The 20,647-nt window shown below is 35.7% G+C and overlaps 2 protein-coding genes across 3 annotated transcripts; both read left to right on the top strand.

Moving 5' to 3' along the window:
• The first annotated feature begins 6,525 nt into the window (after positions 1–6,525).
• Positions 6,526–8,985, top strand: LOC106358010 (chromatin remodeling protein EBS). 2 transcript variants are annotated; one of them, XM_013797745.3, is made up of 5 exons: positions 6,526–6,782; positions 7,471–7,813; positions 7,910–7,978; positions 8,071–8,209; positions 8,590–8,985. In XM_013797745.3, exons 1-5 carry the CDS (start codon positions 6,686–6,688, stop codon positions 8,614–8,616), a joined length of 675 nt encoding a protein of 224 aa, XP_013653199.1. In that variant the 5' UTR covers positions 6,526–6,685; the 3' UTR covers positions 8,617–8,985. The 2 variants fall into 2 exon arrangements, with proteins under 2 accessions (XP_013653199.1, XP_013653198.1); XM_013797744.3 differs by having other exon boundaries at positions 6,551–6,782; positions 8,071–8,228.
• A 659-nt stretch (positions 8,986–9,644) lies between these two features.
• Positions 9,645–14,943, top strand: LOC111214701 (putative defensin-like protein 234). The gene is made up of 2 exons (XM_022717714.2): positions 9,645–9,937; positions 10,106–14,943. Exons 1-2 carry the CDS (start codon positions 9,871–9,873, stop codon positions 10,300–10,302), a joined length of 264 nt encoding a protein of 87 aa, XP_022573435.1. The 5' UTR covers positions 9,645–9,870; the 3' UTR covers positions 10,303–14,943.
• The last annotated feature ends 5,704 nt before the right edge of the window (positions 14,944–20,647 follow it).

The following is a 20,647-nucleotide window of genomic DNA, read 5'->3' as shown; positions in this document are numbered from 1 at the left end:
TCCAGCTTTACAAGTTACAGTGGATCGATCGATCCCGATAATTATTCAGAACAAAAAAACGCGAAATATATACTGATCGACCTGGTCCATTTCACTCGATCGGCGAAGGTCGATTCTTTACAGATCGACCGATCCACTAAGGATAGATCGATCGATCCCGTGCCCAGGAAAGAATCCCAAATCGATTTTTTTGGTTTTGTATGATTATATCCGGGTTGATTCCCACTTGATTTGAACCGACTAAGCATGATTTCAACTCTTTAAACTCGATTTCTCTGGGACGAAATCCTTAATTTCCCATTCACGAACAAAGGGGGAGAAAATCAAATTCTCACCCAAACTCGATTTGTCGTTTTTTTTTTGTTCTTTTTCGTTTTTTTTTTTTTTTTTTTTAAAAAAATCGATTTTTTAAAAAAATATAAAAGTGAATATTCTCAAATATTTTGTTTCCATATTTTTAGGAACTGATTTCTTATCCGTAGAATACAACTAATATGTAGAAATCAATTTCTACAGTTTTGTAGAATTATAGTAATTTTTAGAATTTGATTTCTACATGTTTTAGATTTATAGTAAATCTGTAGAAGTCGGTTTCTACATGTTTTAGAATTAGATTAATGTGTAGATTTTGATTTCTAAGAACTTTAGAATGGTAGGTTAAGCGCGGAATGTGTATTCTACATATTTGTAGAATACTCCTATTTACGTAGATCACGTATTCTAAACATTGTAGATTCAATGAAAAAAGTAGATTTCGTTTTCTACTTCGTAGAATGTCATTTCTACTTTTTTTAGAACATAATCTGAAATTTATAATTTTAACTTTTTTATAACTGGAAAATATACCATTAAGTTCATATAGGTATTTTAACAAATGTTACTATTTTTCCAAATTTTTTTTGTTTGTAAAACTATTTATTAAAATTATTTTCATAAATATTAAAGGGTATTATAGGAAAATATGACACAAAATATAGATTAGTCTAAAGGGACATAGTTACTATTTTTTTGCTCTAAAAAAACAGTTTTCCCAAAATAATTTTGAATTGAACCAATTTTTACATAAATACTTGAAATGGGTTTTGATCTACAGTATTTTGAGTTTTACATATTCTAAACTGATACCTAAAAAGTTCAAAAATTAAATAAACATATCAAATTCAATTCCGAATAAATATCCAAAATATTAAAAGAAACCTAAAATAAGTATTTAAAATATGAATGATTAACTCAAATAATAAGTCTAAATATATTTTTGGAATTTGTTTTTGTTTTTCAAATATGCATCTTGTATACTATATATTTTTGGATTTTGAGTTTTTTTTTTAATTTATAAATTTATATTTAAACTTAAGAACAGAACCAAACCCAAAGGAAACATTATCTCTATAAATATATAAATATGGTTTAAATCTAAATCTCCAAAATCTGAATAAATCAAAACTTTTGAATAAACTTTTTCACTGTCCTTACATGTTACAACAATGAAAAGTCTGGTTACAAAGTGATCTTTAACATCTTTTCAAATATTCACCTGAAAATTGATATGGTTTTGTGTTTATTAGAGATCGAATCTAAACAATTGTAACATGACCACAAAAATAAGTTCGTATGATTCGTATCTAAACAGTTACTAGATTATTATCAAAGTAACATATCTTCTATCAAATATTCATGATCTTGGTTTCTAATTTATGGACATACTCCACCCATGATTAATTTGTGGTTTTTACTTTTTAGTCGAAGAATGATTTTAAATGCTTTTACTATAATATGTGTTAGTTTTGTTTGATTAAGCCAATATATTAACGTGTTCAAGTAGTTAGAAGAACATAATATAAACTCTGTAATCATGAGTTCAAGTCTATGTAAACTCAGTGCAATCCAATGACATAATAATCAGTAATCAATAAGTAATCCGAGTGCAAATCTATGCAAACTCTATGTATTCCGACTTGGAAGGACAGAACAAATAAAATAAACTCTATGTATTCAAAAACAAACAAAATAAACTCTTTATAATCCAAAAACATAATAAATTTTATCTTTTCCTTTGTGTACAATTATTTTTCTTCACTTTTGTATGTATCTTACCATTTATAGAATACATCTTTCACCATTATTATTGACATAATATATCTAGACTAAAATTTTGTAAAATTATCGGATAAAACATGTGATTTTGAGTTAATAGTGTTGTCAAAAAACGTTGAGTTCTTTAATTTTATGGTTAATTTAATTTTTTAACTTACTCACGCTTACTATTTTTTCACTATAATATTTTTATTAGCGATTATTCAGCTAAAATTGATCATATGCATTTTCAAATACGAAATATAGCGAATACAATAATAAACTTTTGATTAATTCAAATAATATTTTGCGGACACTAAGTCTAAATCAAACTATATGTACTACATTTAATATAAATTTGGTCTAAAAAAAAGAAAAGTAAATACATTTCCAAAATTTGTTACATTAGTAGTAGAATAAAAAGAGCAAAATAATAAATAGCCCTTGTACTATAGTAAAACTCCCAAATTGCAAATGCCATAAATAAATAAAATGCTCTATGTCTGTATGTAACCATATACATAACAAACTCTATCTTTGATTTCTAGATGATATTTTCCTTTCATTTCTATACTAGCTAATTATAGTAAAAATATTTTAAGTTATTATTGATATAAGAGTTCTAAATTGGATTTTGCAGAATTATCGGATCGAAACAATACAATTTTGAAATATCAACACCGATATTATTGATATAAGAGTTCTAAATTGGATTTCTATACTAACTAACCAAAATTTTTCCCTCTCTCCTACTTTCTCTTCCTATCTCTCTCTACTCTCTCTCCTAAAATCTAAATTTCATTTTTTTTTGGTTATTTGGCAAATAAGCCCTTAAATTAATTGATTTTTTTTTCAACAAAAAACACAACTATACTAAGTAAATTCCTGAGTCGAGAACCATCTCGGAGGAACGGAGTCAACATAAACTATAGCAGAAGGCTGAGTCCTATCACCTCGTGCTAGCTTATCCGCCATTGTATTTTGCGCCCTTGGAATATGCTAAATAGTGAAAGGGGGAAAGTATTCTTTACATCGTAGAAACTCCTCCATGTGAGTAGCGAACACCGGCCATTCTGTTGGAATAGACACCATCTTCACCAACTGTGAGCAGTCTGTCACAAACACCACCTCTGAGATATTTAGGGTCTTCATGCACTCCATAGCCCATATCAAAGCTTCACATTCTGCATGTAAAGGTGATAGACTCCTGCGAATAGACATTACACCCATCATACTATCAGTGGATCTTTCGTCTCTGTAAAACCATCATTGCCCTGTAAATCAATATAACATCGATTTACCCCTTGTAAAATAGAACTCCCACCAAACGAAGAACTCTTATTTATATCCTCTTTAGTCTGAGTCTCAGCCCATAAGATGCCTTTTATCTCCGCAGTCCAAGGAAATTGAGAAGAACTTCCAATTTTATTATTAAAAATTTAGCATTTCGATTTTTCCAAATTAATTGATTACACAACTAAATTCAAATTAACTACACACGTTACAAATCAATTCATGTTTAAAGAAAAAAGTAGGAAAATGCGGATTATACGAGGTTCGTAGTGATTAATCTTTAGGTCTATAAATTTTTTGGAATCATATCACATCGGAGTTATAAAAAAAAGAGTAAACTTTATTCCAAATTTTATTACAAAAAAAATGATGTAAATAGTGTTGACAAAAAAAAGGGCTTATTGGCCAAATGGCCATATTTTGGAGATAAGTCAAGGAAGTAGCTATGATTTTGACATAATTCATTGTCTGGCTTTTGTGCTTCCTTCTATCCGGTTATACCCCTTCAAATATCAAGTTACCGGTTACATATTATAAAGTAAACGATGTGGCGTTTTTGTATGGCATCATAATAATCACATAACATACGGATCACGTTGTGCAGCTGTATTCAACACATATGATGTAAGGGTATGAATCGAGAGGAGTGGATAACAGTTGTAAGTTTGTCATAAACAATTCTAACCTAACGACGAACTGAAGATGACGACAAGTATATTCTATACCGATTGTATGAGTTTCCATACTATGTACCGTATGTGGAATAGTAATATTATAAATGTAGTTCCAAGTGAAATATGGTCTTCATAATTTCGCTACTGTTAAAAAGGTACATAATGCAAGAAAAGTACGTAATGCTTTACCCAAAATCAAGCCAAATATTCATAAATAAATTTATCAACCACACAGAAATAAACTAAAGGCCAAATAGTATGAAAATGTAAACTCTCGGTAAACCACACAGAACACAATATGTAACCTAACCCAAATTTAATGGAATGTGGGCACATTGTGTTTGTTGTACGGAAAACCTTGTGACCTTCTATTTTGGTTAAATGAAATGATGCCAATGTTAACTTCTGATAATATATGTCCGTTATAAAGTGAATTAACGTTTATGACGTATATTACGTGAAAAGGTCTATTCCATATAGAATACACTATGTAATTTATCTGAAAACTGCTATTCCATATAAAATATACTATGTCATTTATATACTAGTTGCATACATTCATGATTGATTTACAAAATCTAATGGGGGATTGGTAGAAGAATACTTGATACTAAACACTAAACAAAAATTAGAAAAATATGAAAGTCAGATAGTTGGTGACAGCTACTCCTAATGAAAGAGTATGAGGATGCCACATGCTGAAGTCGATTTACTAAGATATTTTTACTGTGTAAATTTAAACAACTGGTGTAGGTTAATGATTATAAATGTGTGTATAGGGTTACATACACATTTGTACCATCCATTACGAGAAGACTTCTATACTATATACAATGTACTATTTAAAATGATACTATGTGCATACTAGAGCCAAGATTGGGTAACATGAAATACAAAGCTAATAGGAATGGTAATAGAACACTTAACATTAAACACTAAACCCAAGTTAGGGAAATATAAACCCCAATCCATAAGCAACCCAAATCTCTAGGAAACTAAATTCACATCTCATAATACTAGAGACATGTATTTACATTCCTCATGAGCCACATGAAATACAAAGCTAATGAGAATAGTAATAGAACACTTGACAGTAAACACTAAACCCAAGTTAAGTAAATATAAACCCCAATACATTGGCAACCCAAGTCTTTGTGAAATTAAATCCACCGGCCATAATACTGGAAATAGGTGTTAACCTTTTTTTTTTTGCCGGTAGGTTCAAAGTCTGTCTCAAACAATCTACTTGGAAGGTCTGACTCGTCCATACCAAACCTGAAAAGAAAGAGAGGCAAAGAGTGAGGACGGTTCACACTGTAATATTCAATATAGAAATGAATTATGAGTCAAACAGAATAAAAATAGCTAACGAATGGAAAGACATATGATGTAAAAGTATGATTCCATATAAAATGGAATAATGTGAACCTTATACTATTCCACTTAACATGACATATAGCAATGAGATATACTGATACGGGCATACAATGAAACATCTATGTATTGCAGATGCTATTCCAAAAAATAATCGATATTTCTACACCATGAACTATGCATCGCAGAGACAAAAACCCCAATTCAAGCATAACTTAGAATAAGAACATCAGAGAGAGAACCACAGCCGACCATAAATTGCAGCAAAGCAAAACATAATAGCAAGTGATAATATCCTCAGTGGAGTAGTTGAATGTGATAAGTATACTATTACATTTCAAATGGAAACCGGATTCAAAATATCATACTATGTGTACCGACTGAGCATTTCTAATCAATGATATTCCATGCATCTTCCCTTAAATTACTACACTACTTATTTCGCAGCACCGAGAACTTAGTGGGAGAGACTAATTCTGAATTGGGGACGATCGAATTCACATCAGCCGATGACACAGACCTAGAAACTATAACACTTTGATTATGAGACGAGCCCAAATTGGAAGAAAATAAGCACATAGGACGAGACGGTGAAGAGAATCTACAACAGAGAATGAGAACTTACGAGGGGTTCAGAGATCTGAGAAGAATCGAAGGGTGAAGTTGGGTTAGAAAGGGTTTCTTACTACCGCCGCTGAAACCCTAACCAAGAACTGTAACACCGAAGAAGATTGAAAAGAGAGGACGGAGGAGCTGGAAAAGATGTTGATTGCATGTAGAGTGGAGGCGATGGATGAAAGCGGTGCCGGAGACCGTTCGACTGCAGCAAAATTACCAGAGACGTTAAAAGGAGAAGATGTGAAGAAGGGTGAGACACGAGTTATTTTTGTGGAATGAATAATTAAAATATTTAATTATTTTTGTATCAGGTTGAGCCAGTTGTTTTTAGGGGTATTACAGTATTATTTTATATTTTTAACAGCGTCTATAGAATCGTTAGGTTAAATGGCTACATGGTGAATATTGGTTTTTTTTGTGGTTATAGCCTCCAATTACCCAAAAAAAAATGTACAATAGTAAAAGAAAAGGGGCAAAATAAATAATAAATTGGGCTTGACAAATAGTAAAAGTCCCAAATTGCAAATGACTCATCTTCTTCTTCTTCTTCTTCTTCACCGGATGAGAATCTAGGGTTCCAGATTTACTCTCTTCCTCTTCTCATCGATCTACACATCCTGCATCTTCAATCTCAAGGTACCTGTTTAGCTTCCATGGCGAAAACTCGACCTGGTGTCCCCTCGAAAATCAAAACCGGGAGGAAGGAGCTCGACTCTTACACCATCAAAGGCACCAACAAACTCGTCAGAGGTAACTCTCATATCTTCTTCTTCTTCCATCGTCACTCGTTAGAATTATACATTCTCCTGCTTGTTTTGTTTTATTTTATCTATTTCCATTTCTATATGCTTAAAAAAGGAAGGGGGTTTGCTCGATATCTTACAATGTCTCTTTAGATTCACAAATTGTTTCTTTGTCTTCTTGTGTTAGCTACATACACTTTGATTTGTGCAATGTCTCAAAAATTTGATCTTTTGTACTTGTCTTGTTTCGTAATAGCAGTTAATTGTTTGTTTCATGTAAATTTACTTAACTTTTTTGTTTGGCTTGTTACTATAATTCGTTTTACTACATCTCCTATTATCTGCATTGTTCATTCGTTTCCTAGTCTTCTTGGTGTGTAGTTGTTTAATGTGTATTCCATTCCTTTGTAGCTTCACTTTGGTCTTATGCAATGTTGCAAAATGTGATCTTTTTGTAGCTGCTCTCTTGTTCCGAAACAGAGTGAATTGTTTTGCTTTTTGGGCTTTCTTTTATGTAAATTTACTTACTTTTTTTGGTCTCTTTGAAGAAATTTACTTACTTCTTTTTTTTGGGGTCTCCTCTCTTTGTAGAAGTTTTTCTAAAAGACCATTACTTTTTTGTTGGGCTTGTTACAATAATTCGTTTTACTGATGAGGAGCTATGAAGTAATAATATATGAGGTTGTTATTTGCAGCTGGAGATTGCGTGTTGATGCGTCCCTCAGATGCTGGTAAGCCACCGTACGTGGCTCGTGTTGAGAAGATCGAAGCGGACGCTAGGAACAACGTGAAGGTGCACTGTCGGTGGTATTACCGCCCTGAGGAGTCTCTTGGCGGTAGGAGACAGTTCCATGGAGCCAAAGAGCTTTTCTTGTCTGACCATTTTGATGTCCAAAGCGCACACACCATCGAGGGAAAATGCATTGTTCACACCTTTAAAAACTACACGAGGCTTGAGAACGTTGGTGCGGAGGATTATTATTGTAGGTTCGAGTACAAGGCTGCTACTGGTGCATTCACCCCTGACCGAGTTGCTGTGTAAGTTGATAAAGTAATCAGTTCAGATAAAAACGTTGTAATTTTCCATGATTTTTTATTTATTTTTATTTTGTGGGTTGTTTTTTGGTGGTGAAGGTACTGTAAATGTGAAATGCCTTATAATCCAGACGATCTCATGGTGCAATGTGAAGGTTGCAAAGACTGGTAATGCTTAATGTCCTAGCTTTGATTACTTCTGGTTCAACGAGAAGGAGAGTTTAATATCCTTTTTCCATGGATTTTATTTGATGATGTAGGTATCATCCTGCGTGTGTGGGAATGACGATTGAAGAAGCAAAGAAGCTTGATCACTTTGTGTGTGCTGAATGCAGTTCTGATGATGATGTCAAGAAATCGCAGAACGGGTTTGCTGCATCTCCAGCTGATGATGTCAAGGTTCGTGTGTCTCTCTTTTGTAAGTGCATGTGTAAAATGTTCTATTACTTTACTTTGATAACCTTAGCCTCTGCCGCTCCTTGTCTATGCCGAGAAAGATACACAATTTTTGTGGTTCTTGGTCCTGTCTGGACCTGATCTATGCTTAACGTTGCTCCAGTTTCTTGCTGCAAAACCATCTGTCTGTGAAGGTTATTAAAGATTAATTTTGTAACGCTTCACTTACTAGTAGATATTGGAGTTAGAAATTTCATTGACTGTTACCAGAGAGAACATGATTTCATAAAGCTTGTTTCGCAATTATAAATCTCATTTTCTTTCTTTCTGCTTAGTGTTCAAAAGCTTGAGGCTGATATTAACAATGGCATTGTTGTCTTCAGGTGGAAACGAAGCGCAGAAAAAGATAATCTCGAGGGGTTTCTCATGGGTACAAGCCACAGGGGGGCTGGGAAGTTAGTCATAACTTGGAAGCTCTTTGGTGGGGATTTTAGTAAGTTACGTTTTTTCTTGTCTATGTCGTCATGGTTGTGATTATGTCTGTATGGTGCTGTTCCAAAACTAAGAGAAAAAAGAGAGATCGGAGAGATGTTGAAGACAAGTTATGGTGGCAGAGTCTGTTGTATAGACTTTTCCGTGGGGGTCTAAGTTAACTTTAGGTCTGTGTTCATTGTGGCTATGTTGTTTTGTTGTGTCTGATGAGAACATGAAGAGCGCTTATGATTTTGGGCTGTTCCAACAAAAACTAACGTCATATCTATCTTCAACTTTCTTAGTCATGTTAGCATATCTTGAAATATGTCAAAATCTCATACTAATAAGAGTTGGACACTTTATATACTAGACATTATTTTTCTAAACTTCTAATGTGAAAATTAAATCAACATTTCATATGGTGGGTAACAGAATATCTACCTTATTGGAAGGTAGGGTACACACTTTGATAAAACAATGTCGATGTGGTTTCAGTCTCCAGAGTAAAAGGATACTCTGTTTTCAAACGCTTTGGTTTTCAAGTTTCCATCACATGTAGGTTGATTTATAAAACCAAACCATAGCTTATACATTCTTTGTACAACTGTTTTTTTTGGAGATGGATTAATTTAACATTATTAATTTTTTAATATCACCAAGGGTAACAGAAGATATTAATTGATGTTTTATACTCTCTATGTTTTATATTAAGTGTTGCTGTAGAGAGGTTTTTTCATTACAAAATAAATGTCGTTTTCGATTTTTAATGCAAAAGTTATTAATTTTGTTCAGCAATTTATTTTTTTATTGGTTGAAATATAGTTGAATATATTGGTAATTGTGTTTTTATATAGAAAATATACAAAATTAATTGTTCTTTTAATCTGTGTGAACAAACTTCAAACGGACATTTAATATGAAACAGATGGAGTAGTAACTAATCCATCTCAAAGATATTGACCAATATGGCTTTGAAGAATAAATTGAAGATTGCCTTCTAAAACTAGTTAATTCCCATTAATTATTTTGGATTTGGTCTTTGTATTCATACTTTCCGAATCACGTTGATTACCAAGGCATTTATTGAATACGCCTATATATATATACGGTTGTATTATATCATCCAATACAATATACAGAAAATAAATTGGCACAAAAGAGTGAAAAGTAAAACTCACACATCAAGAATCATGAGATCTGCTAGTATTTTTTTGGTTTCTTGTATTCTCATGTTCTTCATCATGAACAATGTCAAAGGTAAGGCATCCATTTTCTGCTTCTGTTGATTAGTTACACTTTAACTTTTACCTATTGCTAAATACGTTCTCTATGGAAAAAGTTATTTAAATTTGTTGGATTATCAGTGACTAGATTCTTTTGTTTTAAACTTTACGATTTTGTATGGTTAATGTGAAATAATTATAGACGTGGAAGCTGGATTGTCTCCAATGGATAACCAATGCGGCCGGAAGGATATATTTGTCGGGGGATGCGGTCCTGACGGAAACAAAACGTGCATAAACGACTTTGTTAAGAAAGGAGGTGAAGGGAATAGGCCTTCTAGTTGCGAGTGTGATGACTTCGGCCAAGAACATTTATGCCGATGTAATTTTTCTTGCTAGCTTTTGTTATGGTATAATCAAAACTCAATAACAATAAATAATTAATGGAGATTAACACAGAAGAAACTAGTTTTGTTGTTGTGTGTGTCTAAAATCATAAGAAAAAAAAGTAGCAAATCTTAATAAACTTTACTATTTGTGCAAACATGTTCTCCATTAATTAAACTTGAAGATCCCTACAATAGTTCAGAGATTTTACAGCTCCATTAACATTACAAACTGCGGACATTATTTTAGGTGGTTTCCTACCGTGATCTTTTACCCAAATAAATATTTAAAAATAAAAGTATGAAAATCAAATAAAATGAAGGCATCACGCGGTTGCACGTCATCTCACGTGCCATGATTTACATATTAGTATGGTATCAGATATCATATCTGTTGGGGGTGGATTTACATCCTACCTCAAGGTCCATTAGACAATAAATTAGACTCATTTTATTATGAAGCCCTATCTTCTTCTTTGTATAAATAGAGAGATACCTCTCTTTATCAAAGATGTCTTCTTCTCCATTTTAGACTTAGAACACTTCTTACAAAGGGTTTATAGATTATTAGATTTATTTACACTTGTAATCCTACATGTAATACAATCTTAAATCAATAAACTCTTTTGATGTTCATTTTCTATTTGATTTCTATGTTGATTTCTCCTTAAACCTCAAAGAATCTATTCATCTTCTTTAGATTCTTTTATTGTATTGATTCAACTAAAACTACCAGCATAAACACCATTATTGGATCAAACAGTTGGCGCTAGAAGGAGGGGGCCAAAGAGAACTATCTTCAAAACAAATCAAGTTTGGAAAAACCCTAGATCTACCCAAAAAAAAAAATCAACAATGTCATTTTGTTTCTTCACCAATACACGACTTTGGTTAGGGGAAAGTTCGAAGCTTTCTTGAACGACCGTGAAAGCTTTGCTTTTGATTCTCAGAGAGCCCTCGTCTGGTCCTTCGGCTTGTGGAGATGGCTCGGAGCGGCGATTGCAACCTCGCGATGGTTGAGTCTCGTTCCGTCGGTGACGAACTCGTCAATTCCGATCTGGGCATCTCGTCTTCATGGATGACGAACTCGTCAATTCGTTTCTCCACCACCACGTCGAGTTCAATCACATGCCGAACTCACCTCGATCCACCGGTGACTTGTCGAGCTTCTTTCCAGTCCATGAAGAAAGCCGTAACGATGAATCAAATCATCTCGTCACTTTGTCATCTCTTCACGGTGGCAACAGCTTATCCGACTTCGAAACCAACGAGGAGCTGGTCGCCTCTGTTTCCTCTTGGCTCAGAACGATTGCAACAGACCTCGAGAATTGATCTCGGCGAAGCTAGCTCGACCTTGTCTCCACCGCCACGTCTTGAGTTTAATCACTCGTCGCCTCAGCCTGTGCAATGGTGACCTCGTGATGCTTGATCTGAGCAACGACGACCTCGCGATACTTGATCTCGGCTTCATATATCTCCTCCTCCTCGGGACATTTATGGCTCTTGCTGGAGCAAATGAGAAAGTTTGAAGCTTTATCAAGCCGTCATAATCTTCCCGGCTCAAAGCCTCTCCACCGGGTTCGAGCTCCATCAACAGCAAGGCTCCATGAGAAAGCTTCCTCCTTTGTCATGTGTGACCAGATGGCGAGAGCTTTTGGGCCTCAAGAATCTTGTTAATGCCAAGGGCCATGATGATGTCTCATGAGAAGTTTGAGAAGCATTTGCCAATCACGGCAAGCTTATCTCGAGATCTTGAGCTAAGGAGCTAGGTCTTGCCACCACTGAGCTCGCCTTGATGTTGAAGCTGCAGAAGCTTGGAGATCTCTAAAGGCAATTCACCTTTCAGGTGGTTATGGTTCAAGAGATAGTCAAGGGTGTGCTGCTGCTGCTTTAGAAGATACAGAGTGCAGAGCTCAGATTCCTTGGCTCGAACCGAGAGTGGACCAAGCTTGAAGCTCCAGAGAACCACAGAGAAGGAGCTGCGAGTATCAGATTCCTGGTGCTCGTCTTTCTCAACTTTGGATGGCTCAGAAATGGACCAAGGAACAAGAGCAGCAATACTGATCCATCACCTTGACTTAACAGCAAAGACAAGAACAAGAGCAGCAATACTGATCTTAACTCGAGAGCTTGTCGCTTCCTGCAAACAGCTTGGCACGAGCACTGTCCACGTTTTCTACAGACAGCTCCACCGCTAGAAGCTTGCTTCCTGAGCTTGACGTCGTCAAGATCGCGTCTTAGCCTCTTCATTGGATTCAGCTACAGAAGTCTACTCTCTACCAGCATGTTCAGTCTCCGATTGTTCCCCAAGAGCTTTACTTCTCAGTATGACGTGATCTTGGCATTGCTTGGAGATCATCTCAGTAACAGCTCGATCTTGGCAGTCACATAATCTCAACCTCAACGCTTGTTTCTTCCTCACCACCAAAGATAAGCTCTCTTATCAAATCATTACATGCTTTAATCACTTTGAAATTACACACATGTGTTAGGCATTATAGCTTTGGTTTATATTATTAAACAACACATTCTCGTATGACTTTTTATGGGGTGAGTTTTGTTATTTGCTTTACTGTTGGTAGCTTATGATATTAATAAGTTGATAATTAATACATCATCATGTTCAACTCACAAGTCACAAGCATTAAGCAAAACAAGTTCCATCGCTTACTTAGTGATTATGCAAAACTTGTTTATTTCTCTTAGAATTGACGTGATCTAATCATTCCTCTTGTGAACCAGAGTTGATTACGTAACGTCGAGCCAAAGAGGATCAACGAGTGAATGCTACTATCATGTCCTCATGCTTGGAATGGCGATCTCTCAGCTGTGAGCTTGCCGCCGGAAGCAGTACAAGCGACACAAACCAGCACGTTTCTCAACGTTGTCATAGCTAGACAAGCATACACACCAACTACTTGTTTGGCACACACGATCTCAACACGAGACTTCGGGTTGGCAATAATTCGGTAAACGTGTACTTTAGGAACAAGTTTAAATTGAACTTGCTTTTTATTAGGCACGAGTTTGCGGTCGACTCGCTTATTGTTAGACACGAGTTTACAAAAACTCGTCTTTGACTAGGCATGAGTTTACAGAAACTTCCCTTCTACTAGGCGCGAGTTCTCAGTAAATTCGCCTCTGTCTCAGCATGAGTCAAGTAAACTCGTCTTTCACTAAGCACGAGTTTAAAGCAAACTCGCCTTTTACTAGGCACAAGTTCAAAATAAACTCGCCTAAACCGTCATAGGCATGAATGTGTCTAGTTTATTGTCTAATAAACCCTATTCGTAAAATTCACAGAGATCGATTTCATCTCTCTCTACGAACTTGGGGAGACTTATTGTTGGAGGTGGATTTACATCCTACCTCAAGGCCCATTAGACAATAAATTAGACCCATTTTACTATGAAGCCCTAGCTTTTTCTTTGTATAAATAGAGAGATACCTCTCTTTATCAAAGATGTCTTCTTCTCCATTTTAGACTTAGAACACTTATTACAAAGGGTTTATAGATTATTAGATTTATTTACACTTGTAATCCTACATGTAATACAATCTTAAATCAATAAACTCTTTTGATGTTCATTTTCTATTTGATTTCTATGTTGATTTCTCTTTAAACCTCAAAGAATCTATTCATCTTCTTTAGATTCTTTTATTGTATTGATTCAACTAAAACTACCAACATAAACACCATTATTGGATCAAACAGTATCTCGTCCCAAGGCATCACGCAATTGCAGAGCAACATGTCTTCTTCAGTTTCTTCCGTTCGTCGTAGTAAAAACAACACGAATTTCTGTTTTAGTGGCTTTAGTCTGCTTGCCATTTTAAAGGTCCGTCATCTGAATTAAAGATAGAAGAACATCATGCTTTCCTTTAGCACATGTAGTCGTGGGTTTCTTTTTAAACTTGGCTACTAGTAAGCTCATATATTTTCTTCCGACATACTATTAATATTTGTATTGTAACTATTTGTGCATATATATTTATGAAACTTGGAACAAGACTTCAGATGATAATATAATCACATTTGGAACAAGAGTTCATATTACATAAATCACATTTGGAACGTAACTTCTTATTATATACTCACATGGATAAATTAATTTAGATGCTGAGCAGTTGAGCCAATCATGCCAAAGAATGTATGTAGCATAAATATATTAAATTCACATTACACGTTTCATATGTGAACCTCCTAACGACGATTTTTGTTAGTCTTCTCTCTCAAATGATTTCATAAACATATCTCTTTTGATTTCTTTTATGCGCAGGTTAAGGTCTTTGCTCCAGTAGAAGGGCTTGTATGGGTAGTTCTTGTGCTAGTCAACTGGACAAACAACACAATGGAGTTGCCCACGCAGCTAAGGAATGTAACTTCGAGCGATATTGACAAACTACCTGTTTCTATTATTATCCTATAGGATTCAGTGAGGTGCGTTAGACCTTACCATATCGAGTCTTTATGTTAACTAGGTGCGGAGCCCCGCGCAAGCGCGGGGTTGTTGAGTTTGATTTTTCCCGTTACTGTATGTTGCGAAGGATTTGATGCAGTTGATGGAGTATTTGTTTAAATTGTGCAGTAGTTGTGTTTATAATTGTGACTATAACTGGTGAGTTTGTATTGTTGTAGTGTTCAGAGGACGTCTATCCCGCTTTTAGGATTAGATGTTTTGCTGTTTGTCTGACTTTGTCATATATGTATTTTTTTGGGAGAATTTGTGAAATAACCAAGAAAAAAACTAAAATTAGATTTTTAGAGAGAGGGATGAGAGAGATAGGAAGGGAAAGGAAGAGAGAGAAGAATATTTTGGTTACTTAGCTAATTTGAGTTTTTTGTTTGGTTATGGAATGCAGTTTCCCTATTTTTTTCTCCTTCGTGTCTTATCTCGGATACATTTTTTTTTTGTTTGGTGTTTCTTTTGTGTGCGAGAGAGGTAATTTTAAAGTTACTAATTGTCTAGTAGTTGAAATTGCAACTATTGCAGAAGGCCCATTATACTACTTTGTTAAAAGTTTTTTTTGGAAGCAAAATTAAAAGGTTTAAATGTATTTATCTTAAGTATTGTTATACTTTTAACGGGGAGTCAACGTAAGACTTGTAACTTTTGGTAGGCGTGCGATTTCAGTTTTCCGAAACCAAACCGAACCAAACCGTCGGTTTTCGGTTAACCAATTTATTTTAAACTAACTCCAAAACTAATCAAATAAAATTTCGGTTCGATTATCGGTTAATTTTAGTTTTTAACTTTATTTCCAAAAATAACCTAATTTATTGATTTCGGTTAATTCCGGTTTGATTTTCAAAAAAAAACCGGATATTTTTGGTTAAATTCGATGATTTCGGTTAATTCGGTTAGATTCGGTTGGGGTATTTCGTTTTTTTTTTGGTTATTTTTGGTCATTTTCAGTTATTTATTTATTTTTATTTTTTAAAAAATTCGAAAACCGAACCAAAAACCGAATTATTTTCCAAAATCATACCGAACTGAACTGAACGCAAAACCAAAACCGAACCGAAAACCAAAAATTTCGGTTCGGTTCGGACAAAAATCCCAGGCCTAACTTCTGGTGTTAGTCAGAGATATGTACCTGGATGATAATTTTATTGGGCTATGGTTTATACTAATACTTATCTCTTCAAGAATGTTCGATACGTTTATTAACAATCAGCCTATTGGGATCAAATCTAAAGTTAACTACTAAGATACTATGATTCATATTGTCTAAAAATGACAGATACTGTTGGGCCATAATAGGTTGAAAGTTAAAAGCAGAGTTTTAAATTGAACTGGAGCTATGGAATTGGGCCCTTTTGCCTTCTTTGGTGGTGAGGGAAATTTTAGATGTTCCTCTACTTCAAGCTTTAAGTTGTTCCGTTGTGATTTTGAAATCAAGGCGCCATCCCTGTTGTAAAATTTTGTTTTTTTTTTTCTGAGAAACAATCAATTAAGGAAAGTGCAAGTTTAATTGCAGTGAATTGCTGACCTTATTGGTTGGTACTGACGGAGATTATGAATCGTTAGCGAATCTGATCGTCTTCTTCTAGATCTGCAAAGTGGATTTTGTAAAGGAAAATGTCTTATATTAATTACTAATCTTTCTTTTTATATCACTTTTGTGTTTTAGTCTCCCAACTTCCTTGATGCGTTTTTGTTTTTTAGCAGCGATATTAGTATTCTTTTTATGTTGTCTTTGTATGTTTACTTTTCTAGTTAAACTAATAACACTACTTGAATTCCAAGTCAAAATTAAAAGACTTGTAAGAAAATTATCCATGATCTTCATTGTAAAAAAAAAAGAATTTGAAGACTTAACAATCATCTGATATAACGATCACCACTATATAACAACAAAACTATATGGAGAAACGGATCCTCATATAAAGAAAACAGCATAAATTATCTGCAAACAATATCAATTAATTCCTTTTTTATATCTCCCTTTACCAAAACCGTTTGACCGAACATATATATAAACACAAGTAACACAACACGCTTCCATCTACTTCAGTTCCTGAAGTAACTTGCTTTGCTAAAACCTTCTTCTGGGAATCTACCACTGCCCATTTGCGTTGATGTGTGGTGCCCATCCGCTTGTCTTCCTCATTCAATCATTGACGCACTTTCTGTTAAGTAGGAGAAGAGAAAAGATGGCAAGTATCCTATAACATAGCCGTTTGCTAAATTGCATCCACCAGTGTCCTCTTTTGGATCCTGTGACAAAGTAACAGAGGCCAAGTTAAAGGTGCCTCATATCTTTTTTAATTCTCTTTGTGGCTTGACATACCTTCCAGATCAGAATGCTGATGTCATACTGCAAGTTACAATATCCAGAGACAGGAGAGATACTTGCTTCCATTGCTATGTTGCTGTTGATTTGACTAAAACCTGAGCAAAGAGAATTGTAGCAGCCAGTAGTATGCATCACTCTGCAAAAAACAGATCAGTAAGAGCATTAAACAATTCTTAGAACATTGAGAAAGTAAGAACTGGAAGCAAAAGCAGAAGCATGGAATGGAAAGGGAAACATCGACATGGAATCTGGATCCAATGTGATTACCAATTATGACATAGAATGGCATCATATTTGTTAAAAAGTGAAAAGTAACGGTTTTGTTCACTTACGGTTCAACAACGAAACATACCACAACTCGAGTCATCACCGCAGCGTCATATTCTGAATTTTCCCAACAGTATCTGCAATGCGATGAACAGATTTAATTCATGAACTCTGCATCAACAACATATAATTACATATACATTAAACTACCAATCGTATACGAAGAACTGATAGAAGTTGTATTTCCCTTGCCTTTCATTGAATCAATTACAGAGAATATATACACGTAAAGTAGTTACAACTTCTCTAACAATAAGGTAGCTCAATCTCAACTGAGAGTTCCTAGAATCGAGGAGTATATTCTTTCACCCTCCCTCAGTCACATCGTCCGGTGACCTGACGGTGAGACTGTACCTGAAGTCTTTGAATAGGGTCGACGGTAATCCTTTAGTGAATATATCGGCGTATTGGAGAGCAGACGGTACATGAAGAACTTTAACCTGACCCATAGCTACTTTCTCGCGGACAAAGTGTATGTCAATCTCAATATGTTTGGTTCGCTGATGCTGCACCGGGTTTCTTGGACATCAAAAACCGAACTGATGTTTTCGCAGTTGACCAAGGTGGCTGTTCGGATTGGACAGTGAAGTTCGAGAAGAAGGTTTCTGATTCAACACGTTTCAGCAACAGCATTTGCCACACCCTTATATTCCGCTTCTGCACTGGACCTGGAGACTGTTGGCTGTCGTTTGGAGGACCAAGAAATTAGGTTATCGCCAAGGTAAAGACAGAAACCTGAAGTGGAACGGCGTGTGTCTGGACAACCACCCCAATCCGCATCAGAGTAGGCCACCAGTTTGTTGAGACTTGATGAGCGAACCATTTGTAAACCATGCGTTAATGTGCCTTGCACGTAACGCAAGATTCGTTTATGGGCATTCAGATGAGGTGTGCGAGGATCATGCATAAAATGACAGATTTGCTGAACTCCATATGTAATATATGGTCTTGTGAATGTCAGGTATTGTAATGCACCAGCTAAGCTACGGTATTCTGTGGGATTGATGATCTTCTCACCATCATCCGCTGAGAGTTTGGAATTGAGATCGACAGGTGTGGAGACTGGTTTGCAATTAGCCATACCTGCCCGCTGAATGATGTCTTTTGTGTAATGTTCTTGCGAGAGAAGAAGGCTCTTGTTGTTGTAGTCAACCTTCACACCCAAAAAATAATGAAGTTTTCCCATATCTTTCATATGAAACTCTGTTTTGAGGAAGGCTACAATCTGTTCAAGCAACTGAGAGGAAGAGCCAGTGAGAATTATATCATCAACATATAATAAGAGGTAGGCGATTGAGTTCCCCTGCTTGTAAACGAACATAGAAGGGTCACATTTGCTTGTGATAAAGCCAAAACGAGCTAGATATGCAGTGAATCTCGCATTCCATGCCCTAGGAGCCTGCTTGAGACCATAGATGGCTTTGTTCAGCTTACACACATGATGAGGATGAGTCTTCTTTACAAACCCTGGAGGCTGATGCATGTAGATGGTTTCCGAGAGAGTGCCATGCAGAAAGGCGTTCTTTACATCTAGTTGTTTGATTTTCCAGTTTCGAGCTAGCACCAAATGCAAGACTGTACGAATTGAGGCTGGTTTGATGACCGGAGAGAATGTCTTGTTAAAGTCAATGCCTTCTGCCTGTGTTTTGCCATTAGCCACCAGTCTAACCTTGTGTCGATTCGGTAAACCATCTGCACCAATCTTATGTTTATATAGCCAAAGAGAATTAACAATGTTTGCACCTTGTGGTCTGGGTACTAAGCTCCATGTCTTGTTGACAATTTGAGCATCATACTCTTCGTTTACAGCAGGGTTCCAGTTAGGATCTTGTAAAGCTTTGTGAACATTGGTTGGAAGCGGGGAAACATAAGTACTGAGAAGGGAGATGACTTGTTTTGGCTTAAGAACTCCACTTTTGCTTCTCGTTGTCATGGTGTGACTTGAGGGAGCCGGTTGTTTCAGTGGAGGGGGAGCAGATGTTGAGGGAGGAGTAATAGGAGGTGGTTGAGGGGGTGGGACAGAAGGTGTTGTTTGTTGAAGAATGGATTTGAACAGCGGAGGAATCTCATAAAGGTCTGTTAGAAACTAATAACTTGACGAGTTTGGAGGTTGTGGATCGACCGAAGGAAATTTGGTTTCATCAAATATAACATGTCTGGAGATGATAATTCTTGTTGTGTTTAGGTCGAAGCAGCGGTAGCCACGGTGTTGGGTGGGATAGCCAAGAAAGATACACTGGGAGGATCTTGGAGAAAGCTTATGAATGGTCGCATTATTGAGGTTAGGATAACATAAGCATCCAAAGCTCCGCAAATGATCATAGGTTGGGCGTTTATTGAATAAAAGGTAGAAGGATGTTTGGTTGTTTATGGAAGATGAGGGAAGTATGTTTTGAAGGTGCACAGCAACATGAAGAGCTTCCACCCAAAAAATAGGAGGAAGTTTAGAGTGAAAGAGAAGAGATCGGATGGTGTTGTTGACTGTGCGAATCATACGCTCAGATTTTCCGTTTTGTTGAGATGTGTATGGACAGGAAAATCTGAAAGTCATTCCTTGTTTATCAAAGTGACGTTGGAAACTAGAGTTTGCAAACTCGCATCCATTATCACATTGGAACATTTTGATTGAGGAATGAAACTGACGTTTGATATAAGCAGAGAAGTGTAAAAATTTTGAGAACACTTCCGATTTGCGACGCAGAGGATAGACCCATAAAAAATGAGAATAGTCATCAAGGAAAAGGACATAATATTTGATCCCACTGATACTTAAAACAGGGAAAGTTCAGATATATGAGTGTATAATCTCAAATGGGTGAAGAGAAGAAGAATTTGATTTTTGAAACGGCAATTTTATGTGTTTCCCAAATTGACAAGCTTGACAAGATGAAAGTAATCTCGCTTTATTACATGAAAAAGATTGAGAAGACATTAAAGATTTCAAAGTCTCGTTATTTGTATGACCAAGGCGGTGATGCCATTGTTCAGGCGAGACCGAGACGAGAGCAGTTGGAGTGGTGAGCTTTTTGTTGGTGAACGGAATCATAGGGTAGAGCTCACCATCACTGTTACTGCGGAGAAGCGTTGTCTTGGTTAGGAGATCCTTCACATAGAAACCATAAGGATCAAATTCAATAGAACAGAGGTTATCTCGAGTAAAACGATGCACATATATAAGGTTTTTGATTATATGAGGAGCAACAAGAATATTGTGAAGTTGAAGAGGACGT

Source organism: Brassica napus, chromosome A3 (genome assembly GCF_020379485.1).
Source record: "Brassica napus cultivar Da-Ae chromosome A3, Da-Ae, whole genome shotgun sequence".
NCBI classification, from domain to species: domain Eukaryota; kingdom Viridiplantae; phylum Streptophyta; class Magnoliopsida; order Brassicales; family Brassicaceae; genus Brassica; species Brassica napus.
Note: the sequence above shows the minus strand (reverse complement) of the source record. Positions and strands in the feature narration are given on the sequence as shown.